Source organism: Ochotona curzoniae, unplaced genomic scaffold (assembly GCF_017591425.1).
Source record: "Ochotona curzoniae isolate NIBS_2020 unplaced genomic scaffold, NIBS_Ocur_1.0 contig_46, whole genome shotgun sequence".
Lineage (NCBI taxonomy): Eukaryota > Metazoa > Chordata > Mammalia > Lagomorpha > Ochotonidae > Ochotona > Ochotona curzoniae.
Window position 1 is genome coordinate 7,169,987 of NW_024466340.1, and position 13,181 is coordinate 7,183,167.

The 13,181-nt window shown below is 61.7% G+C and overlaps 1 protein-coding gene across 1 annotated transcript in view; it reads right to left on the minus strand.

Annotated features, from left to right (window-relative positions):
- NCOR2 (nuclear receptor corepressor 2) overlaps window positions 1–13,181 on the minus strand; it is a 137,232-nt gene that overhangs the window by 42,694 nt on the left and 81,357 nt on the right. Inside the window, exons 13-17 of the mRNA XM_040987132.1 lie at window positions 12,884–12,938; window positions 11,245–11,358; window positions 2,892–3,016; window positions 1,816–1,988; window positions 406–468 (exon numbers count right to left, since the gene is read on the minus strand). Coding sequence (XP_040843066.1) covers window positions 406–468; window positions 1,816–1,988; window positions 2,892–3,016; window positions 11,245–11,358; window positions 12,884–12,938 — 530 coding nt within the window. The remainder of the gene's footprint in view (window positions 1–405; window positions 469–1,815; window positions 1,989–2,891; window positions 3,017–11,244; window positions 11,359–12,883; window positions 12,939–13,181) is intronic.

Here is a 13,181-nt window from a genome sequence, read left to right on the forward strand (position 1 = left end):
CCAGACCCCACCGTCCCTGCTGGCACTCGAAACTCGAAATGCAATCACACAGCCACCAGGACGGGCATGAGAAAGACACCATCGGAGAACAAAAACCTGCCTCAGTGCAGGGGCCACCACGGGGCCAGTCACCAGCCCCACGCACGGCACCACTCCTGTTTCTGGGCTGTGCCCCACTCTCCTCTAGGTCTGCAGCCCCAGGACACAGTCCTACACGCCCATTTCCTGGATGGCAACATCAAGGCTCTGGGAAATAACAACTGACCTGAAAACATCCTGGGATCGCAGCTGGCCTATCCCAGTCTCACCCTTGTCCCCGATCTAAGGCCAACGGTCCAACGGTCACCTCTCTCACCACACAGCCGCAGATGCCCAGGCCACCACAAGGCCCTGGCAAACCCTTACCTTTCTTGGCCGTCTCCATCTCCTCCTCTGTCCAGCGGGAGCTCTCATTCATCTCCATGGAAGCTGAAAAGGGAGACGGCAGGCTGACCAGAACCTAGGGGGTCCCCGACAGGGCCACCTCCCAGCTGTGCTCCATTTCTGCAGTGCCTTCCCACTGGCGTCCACCCCACCCCGAGCAGCTGTAGGTACCTTCACTAAGATGGCCCCGTGTCACAGACAGGCAAACTGAGCTTGTCAAGGGCTTTAACCAGGCAGCTGCCCCTGTGCCTGGGACCAGCCCACCTGGTGATGCGGTGACTGTGCAGCTTCAGCTGGGCTGGTCACCCCCAGGCACTCCACGCCCCTGCCCACTCAGCGTCCGGCAGGAGCCCCCTCTGTGAGCCTCGTGCCAGTGTCCCACTCCAGGGGTGACAGAAGTGCCTTGGAGGTGGGGGCATCACCCCTTCTCCATCTGGAAGGGTAGGAGGGGACTTCCTGCTATGCAGAGGGGCCCCAGGCTGGCCCAGGGAGGGTGCATGGCTGTCTGAGTGCTCCTTGGAGAAGCCCTGGGTGCGAGTTCTGCTCCTCCCCTTCAAGGATCTGCCTGGAAGTGTGCGTTCCCCACCAGAGGGGAGCTGAATCAACAGCTCCAGCTGCAGAGGGGAGTTCCCGAGAGAAGTGGGGGATGCTGTAACAGCTTGGGGAGTCAGGCCGTGTGTGCCACCCTGCAGCCCAGCCTGGAAATCCAAGGGGGCTGGCTTCAAATCCTGATTGTCCCAGTGACTTCTGGGAGGCTAGGTCCTTTCTTGTGCCCTCAAGGAATCCATTGATGGAATGGGTCCGTGCTATGTCTCAAGGGAAGAGGGGACATAGCCTGGCACAGACCCAAGACCCACGGTAACCAGGGAGAACCCAAATAGAACACCCATGCCACAGGCTGGGAGAAACAGCAGGACCTGGCTTGAGCACCAGGGGCCTTGGGTGGCTCTGTGGAGGCTGCAAGCCAAGCACCCAGAGGTGAGACAATTTGAGGCCACAACCCGGGGGCTGACATGGATGCCCAGTAGGACAGTGGGAGCCATGCTGGGAGAGAGGGTGGCTCAATCACCAACTGCTGCCCCATGGCAAAAACCCAGAATCAGGGGTGCCCTGGACTCTCGGGGAGTCTGTCTACACCCCCAGCACACCTTCCCCCTCCAGGCCCTTTCTATACTTCAACTTGGACACCACGTCGGGGTCCCCTACCGCAACGTCCCTTTAGGGAGGACAGGACACGGAGACACAGGGAGAACCGAGAAGTCCCCACAGGGCCCAGAGTGGGGACCCATGGCCGATGCTGGGATCTGACCCCAACCTGGCCAGGCCCTGAGCTGCAGGGAGTGACCTCGGCCAGCCACAGTCCACGACCCTTTGTGGGCCCCTGTGGCTCACCCAGCTCGGCGCTCTGCTGCGGCGTGACAGCCTCCTCGCTGTTGGCCTCGCTGGCCATGGAGCGGGTGATTCGGCCCTTGCGCCGCCCCTGGCTGTTGGCAGTCTTGCGGCCTCGGGAGACCACGGCCTCCTTTTCATCATTGTCCTCCCCCGAGGTGTCGTCTGTCTTCTCCCTGCAGACGCATAGTGACACACGGGGACACTCCCACCTGCGCCGGGCACCACGGCAGAGGCAAAGCTCCACCCTCTGTCTGCTCTAGTTGGTGAGGAGGGGCCGTTCTGACAGAGGGTGGTGGCAGCATTGAGCGGGACTCTGCACCCTGCTAGGAGGGCTGTGTGAGCCACGCTGGATGACTGCAAGCTGCCATGTCCACCAAGGGACCAGTTCACAGCCTATGGCTGAAAAAGCCGTGCCCCCTGGCCTCAGTGCCCATGCAGGACGCAGGGGCAATCTGCCCTGCCAGGCCCCTGCAGGCGGGCCCAGTAAGGGCATGGGGTGTGTGTAAGCATGCACAGAGCTAGAGCTCTCAGGCTACTGCTGTAGACCCCGCCTTCCGCCCTCCTACCCATTCAGCTCCCTCAAAGGCCCCTGCTGGGTGGGCCCCTTGCAGTTACCTGGTACCAGCGGCACCCTCACTCTGCCCTGACGGCACAGGGACCTGCCACAACCCAGGCCCTCTCTCGAGCTCCTCTGGTCCCCACGCCCCTCCCAGGGCACCAGAGATTCCCTACTGAGGCACAGCATTGCAGGAGCAGCGCATACACCCTTGCCCCAGGAGCAGGGCTCAGGAGTTACCCGACTCTAAGGGCTCCACAGAAAGCTGCCTGGCACAGACGGGATGGACCCGGTACAGCTCTGGGCTGGCAGCTGGGGTGTGGACCCAGGACAGGTCTCCTGCTCTGGGCAGGCGGCTGGCGGAGAGGAGCTGCCTGACAGACAGTGGACCCAGGACAGCCCTCCCTCTCTGGGCAGCTGACTGTTGGGTGGTGGGGGGTGTCTGGCACAGACAGGGAGGACTCGGGACAGGCTTCCCTCGCTACGCAGGTGGCTGCGAGGGCCCCAGCGCTGGCCTTACTTGCTGAGCTCTTCCCGGTCGTGTTCGGCGTCCGGCTTTTCCTCCTCCTTCTCCGCCTCCTTCTCCTTCTCTTCCTTCTCCTCGTGGCTGCTACGGGGCATCTGCTGCTGCTGCTGTTGCTGCTGCTGTCAGGCCCAGGAGAGCAGGGAGGGGACAGAGGACAGTCAGTCATCAGTCATCTCCACCTGGGCTCCGCACGAGCTGCGGGAAGGAGGGAGTGGCTGGCAAGGCCTGCAGGTGTGTGGGAGTGGACCCAGAGCAGTGAGGTCACAGCTGCGTCTTATTGCTCAGGGCTGGGAGCAGGGCAGGGGGAGGTACAGGAAGTGCCGGGCAGGTTCAGACGCCCCAGGTTCCAGCCCTGCCTCCTCTGCCACAAGGTTGTGTACCTTTGACGTGAGACTGAACCTGTCCGTGCTCTGAATGAGAGCAAATCCAGTGCGTTTATGCTTCAGCCAGTGGCCGGAGGGTTGAAATGAGAGATCCCTTGTGGATTGCTCAGTACAGCAGCTGGGACTTCTGGTGGGGGCAGGTGGCCCAGCCAGCCTCAGGTGGGCACTGGGGGCTCAGGCCCTCCTTGTGCCTCCGTTCCCCATGCCTGCTGGCAGGTGGGTCACGGTCAGGACAATGCCCACCCACCCTGCTGCCAGGCCTTGATCTCCCCCTCTGGGCACTCCCATCCACAGCAAGGACCGAAGAGGCTCGGGGCAGTGCTGGCCTCTCTCTCCTGTGGGCCTGGCCCTTCCCTCTCCTTCCCTAGCCCACCCAGGCGCACGGGTGCTGCCCTCCCTCGCTAGGACTGGAGCAGGGGCGGGGGGCACAAGTGACCAGCGCTGTCTTCTGACTTTCTCTCTGTCCCGTTTGATTTTGGAGAAGGCATGTGCCAATTTTCTTGACCACCACAACATACTTCCGCAGAGGGTGCCAAGCTACCACACTGCCAGCCAGAAAGAAACCCCAACAGCAGGGAGAGGAGGCTGGGAGGGAACCAAGAGAAACACTTGCATTTGTCCTTCTCGCCCTGAGCTCAGGCCCGCCCTCAGCTGCAGGTGGGCACTGGGGCCAGGCCAAGGATCCGTGGGTGCCGAGATACGGCCTGGCTGGGAACGCTCCTGGCCCCATGTCACTGCTGACTCCTCACCCACATGCAGCCATGCTCCTGACCCCAAAGCCTCAGTGTAACCTCAAGATGGCAGAACAGGGCGCCTTCGTGCCTCTCTCAGGCTGGCCACGGAACCTCAGTGGCCCCTCGCCCAAGGCAGATCTGGGCTTTCCCATCACAGCGGACAGGCAGGGGTCACCCTGGGCTGTGCCCAGCTCTCCTCACCCAGACAGCAGGGCTACATCTGTCCACTGGCCTGGGGAGTCTGGGATGTTGGAGCACCAAGGCCCACACAGCCATGTGCCCCGGGACGCTGCTGAGGAGGGTGGCCCTGCACCCAGACCTGCCTTTTGTCCCTAGACAGTCCCAGAGAGAGGATGTGGGTGAGAACGGCCATGCCTGAGATGGCCACTGAGGATGCCAAATGGTCCATCTCCTAGAGTCCTCGGCTCTGGCCTAACATCCTGCAGGTGGCGATAAAGGAAAGCTCAGAGAAGTGGGGATGCCCCACCAGGCCCACTGCCTGGGCTCTGTCGCTGCAGTCCCATGGGATGCCATCAGCTGACTGCCACAGCAGCTGCTTCCGGGCCACAGAGTGCAGGGCGGCAGCCCAGCAGGGAGCTCTGGCCCGCCCCTCCCATCATCATGCCTCCCCAGACTAGCACTGTGAGCTGTCACAGCGTTCAGCTCACACGCTCGCGACCTAAGATCTGCATGGTCTTCTCTACCTGCTGCCCCTCCAGCAGACTTTACAGAAGGGGAAACTGAGGCACAAGCACGCAGGTGAAGCAGCAGGGCCAGGACTCGCCCCCAGGACCCGACTCCATCTGTTGCCAGCAGCAGCACAGAGGCTCCTTCCACGCCCCACAGAGTGTGCAGAGCAGCGTGGCGAGCTGCCGGAGCCCGGGCCAGGCTGACGCCCTCTCTCATGGACTGATGACCATGCACCCCAGGTGGCAGGAGGATGAGGGGAGTGAATAGCACAGCCTCGATGGTGAACGTGTGGTTGCTCTGCCCACATGCTGCCAACCCTCTCACAATTCAGGATGGCAGCCACAGGTCAGGCAGCCCAGTCCTGGGGGCCCTACGGTGCATAGCTTGGCACCAGGGAAGCTGGCTGAGAGCCAGGTGGCTGTAGTTTAATTTCCCAGGTATCTAGCGGGCAGCCAACCCTGAGACCTCAAACGTGGGGCTTATGAACCTTGTCCGTGGGCCGTGGGTTTGTGGGTCTGGGTGTTAAGTACAGACGCCCTGTCTGTGGCCGAGGGCACGCTCTGCAGACCTCAGCAGCTCCCTGTGTGCCTGGACCACACAGACATCTGGCAGCACTCGTAGGGTCCCTGTTGTTGGCAGCTTCACACAGACTGCTGGTCTGGGGGAGACCCAGGAGCCCATCAGGACTGTCCCCCAGACCAGCGGTCTGTGCAAAGATGTCAGGATCCAGGGCTGGCCAGAGCCATCGGCTCAAATGCTCAGGGTCCCCTGCTCCTAGAATACAATGGTACCAGAAGCAACACAGGCTGCCTGCTCTTGGCCAACATGGGAAGAGACCCTCATCTCTCCGTTCACCCTCCTCCCATCATCAGGAAGGTCACACAGCCTCACATAGCAAGGTCCTGCAGGTTGGGGGCTTGGTTCTCTGAGTGCCCATTAGCTCACTCCCTCTACAAGCCGGGGCTGAACCCCCAGCGGGCAGAGACCCCGGACAGAAGTCCCCAATGCCCGGAGTGCGCATGTGGGATGTACCACAGCCACCCTGAGCTGCAGGGCTCTGTGCAGACGCCCCAGGCCACCTCCCCCGGCCATGGAGTAAGGCCCAAGCAAATAAAGGTCTTGTGGTGGTGAGGAAATGCCAACTGTGGGGGCTGCTGGGGAAAGGTTCTAGAGGCAAGGAGTCCAACAGGGCGGTGGTGCCAGCTGTCTGGGAGCTGACAAAGCCAAGACCCTGAAGCGAGCTATGGAAAGCATTGGGGGGAAAGGCAGCAGTGTGGCATAGCAAGTAAGCCACCACCTACATCAGTACCAACCCAGGTGGGCACCGGTTCGAGTCCCGGCTGCTCTACTCCCCATCCAGCTCCCTGCTTATGACCTGGGAAAGCAGCAGAGGCTGGTTCAAGTCCCTGGGCCCCTGCACCCACATGGGAGACCAGGAAGAAGCTCCTGGCTCCAGCCTGGCCCATTCCTTCCTGCTGTGGCCATTTGGGAATGAATGAGTGGACAGAAGATCTCTCTCCCTGTAATTGCCTTTCAAGTAAATATATAAGTAAGTAAATAAATCTTTTGAGAAAGCAGGGCGGGGGACTTGGCACTACTTAGCCACACTGACTACATAATGCCTCAATTACTTCAATACACTTCACAGAGTACCTACCAGGCCCTGGTGCCCCTGGCCCTCGGACACCACCTACCTCCTGGCGGGAAGGGAGGAGCCCTGGGAACCTGACTGGTGTGGGGAGTGGGGTCGGGCAGGGTCACCTCAGTGGCTACCCCTTCACCAACACCTGCCCTTCCTAGGAGATGTGGGTAGGGTGGCCCATTGTCAAGACCTACAATGAGGCCCTGCCAGCCACCAGGGCAGCTGCCACCCCAGCACCTAGGAAGCTGGCTGAGCACAGCACCCCTGCTAGACACACACAGGGGCCCAGGTTGGATCTCAAGAACTTGGGATCAAAGCCGAGGGGTGGGGCCTCCAAATCCTGGCCCACGTGGCTGCTGGCTGTGACCCTGAGGTCATTTCCTCCTCCACAAAGGTATCCCTTCCCTTCTCATTTGAGCTGTGGTATCCTGGGGCTGCCTGGACTCAGGGTGTGGGTGCACACGGCAGCCGCTGGCACCTGCAACAAACGGCAAGCCAGAGGCCTTCTGCTGAGACCCGTGTGCCAGCAAGCACAAGCAGCCCGTGTGCCACTGGCAGCCAGGGCTCCATCTTAAAACCCAAATCAGACCCAGCCCTGTGCCTGCAGTGTGATCCATAGCCCTCAATGTAATGCGAGGATCCTCGGATCCCAGCCAGCACATAAGCATGCCCCTGGCACACGGCCTTGGCAGCGTGATCGGGTCAGACACACAAGCCTCACCCAGCCTTCAAGGGCTGAGCAGGTCGGCCAGGCCCCGGAGGCGGCACCAACCCCGTGCACCTCCCTGCCAGGCCCCAACTGTGGCCACTCCCCTGAGACCAGTCCTCCCGGTCACACTGCTCCCTGTGCAAGTGCCAAGGCACAGGGCCAGCAGTGTCTCACAATGGGAACAAGGTCATCGGTGCCTGCGCAGGAGTTGGGAGGGACAGGGGCAGGGAGGACGGTGGGGGACACACAGTGGGAGCAGGTCCAAGACGAGGGACCCAGGGAGAGAGAAAGAGAGACAGAGTGTGAACATAGACATCAGGGGAGAGATGGGACACGGGCAGAGAGGCAGCCACATGCAGGCAGAGAGAACACCCCAGCCAGGTGAAGCAGGAGGATGGGCTGGGCCTGCGGGCAGGAGTCAGACAGCTTGGCCCCCATCCTTGGGAATTTTCCTCCCAGTGGGTGGGATGGGAGGGCCAGAAGGGGCAGGCCAGCGTAATCAGGGAAGACAGGCCTCCCAGCCCCAGTGCTGTCCCCATGGGAAGAAAAGGCCACCATGTGACGCCCTGGCCCTTCCTGGGACCTCCCAGTGGCCCCGAGGACTGGACAGGGGCACTCACCCTAGGGGACCTGTGCCCTTGGCTACTCGGTGACCCTATAGCTGTGGGGGGGACCGGGAGGCTGTCCACAGCTGGTCCTGCTGCCAGCAGTGAGCGTGGTTAAGCCGCCTGTAGCCCATATTCCTGCTTCCAGTGCTGTAATTCAGCAGGATAATGTGGTCCTTATGTCTGTGAATTATGAATTCTAAGCCCCTGGGCTGTCACCAGTGTCCCCGGTCAGCCTGTGATTCACCCTGTGGCAGCTGGTGCGGGGGCCAGGGCTCAGGGGGAGGAACTGGGGGCTGGGGGCTAAGTCAGGGGAGCAGTGGTAGGGGCTAGGCTGGGGAGGAGCCAGGGGCTGGGGGAGGGGCTGGGGAGGAGCCAGGAGGAGGTGGGGCGGAGGCTCCCCAGCCAATTCCATTGCTCTGGGATGGGGATGGTCAGAATACAGAGAAGCTGCAGGAAGGCTCCCTCAATCACATAATCAATTGGACCCTTGCCACTCAAGGGGACCAGGTCAGGTCCTGCACCCAGTGGATGAAACGGATGTTGGTGGGCATGTCTTCCTCATGGGGGCCAGGGCAGAGGTCACATGGTCCGAGGTCTGAGCCCAGAAATGTCATAAGCACCTGGTAACCATCCACACATTTACAACAGCAGCGCTGACCTGGGCTGGATGTCGGGAGCACCTGCTTCCTGCATCAGAGTGCCTGGGTTCAAGTGCCCACTCTGCTCCCAGGTCAGCTTCCGGCTAGCAGGGGACAGCCACCCACGTGGGAAACCCAGATGGAATTTTGGGCTCCTGGCTTCAGCCTGGACCAGTCCTACCCAGGCAGACACTTAAGGAAGTGAAGCAGTGGATGAAACTCTCTCTCCCTGCTTTCAAAAAGAAAAAAAAAAATTAAAAATTTTCAGAAAGGAAATGCTGAAAAAGCAAGTGGCTGAGCCCACAGTGGGAGGGGAGATGAGCTGGCCAAATGGTCTGTGCACGTGGAAGGCCCTGAGTGAGGCTCACAGGGCTGGGCTCTGGGTGCCCGCAGGACATGGGCAACCCTGGGACAAGGGCCTGACGAGGCGCAGAGCCATCAGCTGGTTCTGCTGAGTTATCAGCACTGGGGACAAGGCTCTGAGGCCTGGCCTCCCCTTCAGCCAACTGCTCCCTGCTCAGGGGCAGGCCTGTAGTGCAGGGGCTCCGCAAGGGTCCCTGACCAGCGGTTGGAGCTGGCGAGAAAGTCTCAGGTCCCAGGCCTGCCACAGGCTACCCTTCCTCCAGAGCCAACGGCAATCCCCGGCCAGCCCCCATGGGGCCTACATCTTCCTGGGCCATGTGGGGGCACCGTTCCCGGGAGGCCCCACCTTGCAGCTCTTCACAGGTGGCCAGGGGCCGAGCCAATTCTAAGGAATTCCAGCCAATTCACCTGGGAAGGGCAGGTCAGGGAAGAGGGGGTGCAACCGCTGCTCAAACAGCCAGCTACAGGCACCTCTAGGGTGAGTTGGGGCCCCTGGAAACATGGGGGTGGGGGTGCCTGCCAGAGCAGCCTAGGCCATGAGCTGAGTGGCCATTGGTGGCTGCCCTGAGCAACAGTGTGGTCCTGAGTCACGGGAATCGCGTCAGGCCCACAGGCACACAGCTTCCCCGCGACCACCCACAGCAGCCTCCAGCCACCTGGGAGTGAGGGCAAGCAGGTAAGTGGACGCTAGGAGAAAGTGGGCAAGGAGAGATGGCCAGATCCTGAACAGTGGCAATGGGGAGAGAGGTGGAACAGGCTGCAGGGGCGGGGATGCCCAGATGGTGTCAAGCTTACTATGGCCCCTCCAATGTCCCTGGTAAGGGGTGTCTCAGAGCCCACTGCCCAGCCTGACCCAGTAGAGCCCAGCACAGACCCAAGAGAACTCTGCAGGGCTTGGGGCTGGGGCCACGGCCTCATCCAGGGAGCCTGTGCCTCAGTTTTCCCATCTGGAAAGCACTTTCTTCACCAAGCTGCTCAGCCTGGCATGGGTATCAGCCTGGGGTCAGATAGGAGCCCTGGGGCCTGAGCCCGGGATGCAGCCTGTCTCCCAGTGAGACAAGACGGGCTCTGCCCTGCCTGCTTATGAGAGGCAGGGCACAACACAGTGTCTCCCACTGTCCTGTGGGAATGCCAGCCTGGCACAGAGTGTAAAGCCCTCCAGGACAAGCCTTCTGCATCTCGGGGCAGAGAAGGGGCACACACTTCCTCTGCTGTGGCACTCCAGCCCAGTTTCTGCCCCGTCATGTGACCCCTCTGAGCTGCACAGGCCCTCAGCCACTCCCTCCATGTACCCGTGGCTCCTGACAGGGCATCAGGGAAAGTGCCCCTCCTCTCTAGCAGCACCAGGCTGCCCACATGGCCAGCGCAGGGGACACTGGAGATGAGCAGGACAGTGGCGACCAGGAGGAACTCAGCCATTACCTGCTGATGCCGACCCTTCCGGAGAGCCACCATCTGCCCTTAGCCCCACTGTGCCCACCTGCCCCGTGTACCTGACATAGAAACCGGGTTCACTCAGTCTGTCAGTCCAGAGGGTTCCCAAGCACTCCAGAACTTCTAGAACTAAGTCTGGAATTGCATAACTTGGTGCCATGAAGTCCTGTGCCAGGCTGGCGGGGTGGACTGCACAGGCCTGGACAGAAGACTGCAGGGTGGCTGCCTACCTAACCCCTGACCCCTAGGACCAGCTCTCAAACCCAGGCACTTCACGGCCTGGCACCCACTGTGTGGCCAGGCTGGCTTGGCCCTGACATACTTCACTAAAGGTGGCGTGCGATGCCTACTCTGAAGGCCCCGGGGCTTCGGCTCTAGGCTTAGCAATGCAGAGGCAGAGCCCCCGACAGTGAAAACTCAGGGCCCTACCCTCCTTCCAGGCCCCAGGACCGCCCCACGCCATGGGGCCCAAGGGAAGGAAATCTCCCGAGGAACTCCAATGGAACACCAAGGCTGAAGAAGGCCCCACTCTGGCACCCCAAGACGCAGAGGGCCAGGAGTCCCCTTCCCAGTGACAAGGGTCTTCCCTCTATCTTAGAAGCCCAGAACCTTGAAAGTCTCGGGCGCTGTGGACCATGCTGCTTGGGCTGCCAGTCCAGAAGCTGCCAGGGTGACGGCACACTAATAAAACTTGACTTGCAAAAGCAGGCAGTCGGCCAGGCTCTACCGCCTGTCAACCGCAAGTGCCCACCCAGCTCCCACGGACACGGTGGTAGGGCTCACCCTGTGCGGTGACACCCAGGCAACACCACGCCGGGGGACAGGCTATTTTTTCTCTCTATGGGCCACAAAGATAAACACACAAAACCACTCAAGTGTGTAAGATGTCAAGTCTGCGGACCACCCCAGGCCGTCCTGGGAAGTCCCACTGTGGGAACGTGCGCAGCCTTCTGACCCTGGGAGCGGAGCACGCTGCCAACAGTTGGGAATTCTGCGGGCTTGGAGCGGTCACAGTCTTAGCCCTGCCCTGTCCTGCACTGCATGAGTGGCTCTGACAGAGAGAGGGCTCGGAGGGCCAGCCGCCAATGAGGGACAAGGGCCAGGCAAGTAAGAGGTGGCCGGGGCCCCAGGAAGACCACGTCGCGCCTGCCCAGCCCTTACCTGGCTCTTGCCGCGGCGCCGGTAGCTCCGCCTCACCAGGCTCTTGTAGTTCTCACTCTTCTTGGTCAAGTAGTAGTAGAGGACGCACTCGGCCACTGTCTGCAGACAGAACCAGAGGGGCAGGCTGAGGCACGGCGGGGCAACGAGAGCCGGACAGCTGAGCCACCCTGGGCCCGTCCCCCAACCTTGGGGTGCCTTGGTGTGCTCATCTGTGAAATGGGATGCTCACAAAGTGCTCCTGAAGACCAGGTCTGGCGAGCAGGGCGCGGGAGCCACCGCCCAGCACGGGCACAGCTGTAAAAAGGGCTCCCCGTCATTACGGCCGCCGCCGCCGCCAATAACACTGTGTCATCCTGGCCCCTGGAGAAGCAGGGTCGGCAACCCCAGCCCTCCCCATCCCCGCCCTGGTCTGGCCAGCAAGACACCCTTGAAGCCCACACCCAGTTTCCCAGTGACACACTCCGGGGGTATCCCCGTCATGAAGGGGCCCCTGGCCACACAGCACCTGGGAGTGCCATTTGGTGGTTGGACACCCACAGCTGCAGCTGGCGACGGTGTGGGTGAAGGACCTCTCCCCACTGCCCCACAAGGCAGCTGCCCTCAGGACCCAGCTCGCTGCATCAGCCTGGCTCCCTGTTAGCAGTCATCTGTTCCCATGGGGTAGGCACCAGGTGCCCAGGCCCTGGGGAAGCTTGGCTGGGCCCCCAGGCAGCCAGGTTGACCGCCATGGAGGAGACTGCTGGTTCCCAGCGCCCAAGGGGATCGTTCAATCTGGGTTTCAGGGGAAGTGGGTGTGCCTCCCACCCACACAGGAAAGAGACCCTAGCCTGGCATGTAACCATCAGACACCATCACCCATGGGAGGGGGAATCACTCCCTGGGCCCAGAGATGCTCCCCATCCCGTCCGGTCTCGGCAAGAGGAGACATTGGCACCACCTGTGACCCTCATGTCACTGGTGGGCTCCTGTTCCCAGCCGCAGACAGGGCTGGGGCCTGGGCATTCCGAGCTCCCCAAGACCACTGTGGCAGTGCAGGCCCTGCCCTTAGGCTGCTGGGGCTCCAGGGTCCCCTCCATGCCAGGCCCTCCAGCCCCTACCCGTGGCCTCTGTCGTGATGCAGCTGGCTTCATGGTGTGCAAAGAGAGGGCTGAGCACACTTTGGGGACATTCTGTGTCCACTGGAAGCAGAGCCAAAGGGAGCAGAGGGGAGGGGCAAAGCAGGGTCTGGAGGACTGGCCTTAGTCTCAAACCTGGCACGGCATTGGCATTAGGGCTATCAGAAAACATGACGGCCAGCAGAGGGCTGAGAATGGAGCCCCAGCCAGCCCTGGACAGCCCTGTGACCCTGGCCCCTGAGGCCTCAGCTGGGCCACCTTGCATGCCACTGCTTCCAGAATGCAGCAGCTCCCAAGGACACACAGGGGTTCTAGGAAGGCTGTGGACACTGCACTCACCCCATGGACTCAGGGACAGAGAGGAGAAGGAGCTGGCAGTCAGAGCCAGAGGCCAGGCTGGCAGAGGCCTGCCAGGCAGGGTGGGAGGGCTCTCGGCTTCTGTGCCAGCAGGCATCTAGGGGACCACGGACAGTGTGGGGTGGCAGCTGGGGGATGGGGGCCACACTCACCTTCCTCTCCAGGAACGAGGCGATCAGGCCAAAGTTCTTAGGGTGCTGCATGAACCTGCAGGACGAGACAGACAGGCATAAAGTTGGACCACAGGGGCTTCCCCGCCAGGCGCTGCCATCCCCATCAACGGGGCTGGGCGGGCACCACCCTGCATGGGGCGAGGGGGTGGGAGGGCTGAGGATGTGAAGCTGGGAGAGGGCGTTCCTTGGAGTGAATCACTGGTGTGAGCCTCTCTGAAGATGCGTTTGTTTGTCCTGCTGAAGGCAGCTTCCAGGAAAAATGAGGACATGGCAGGCC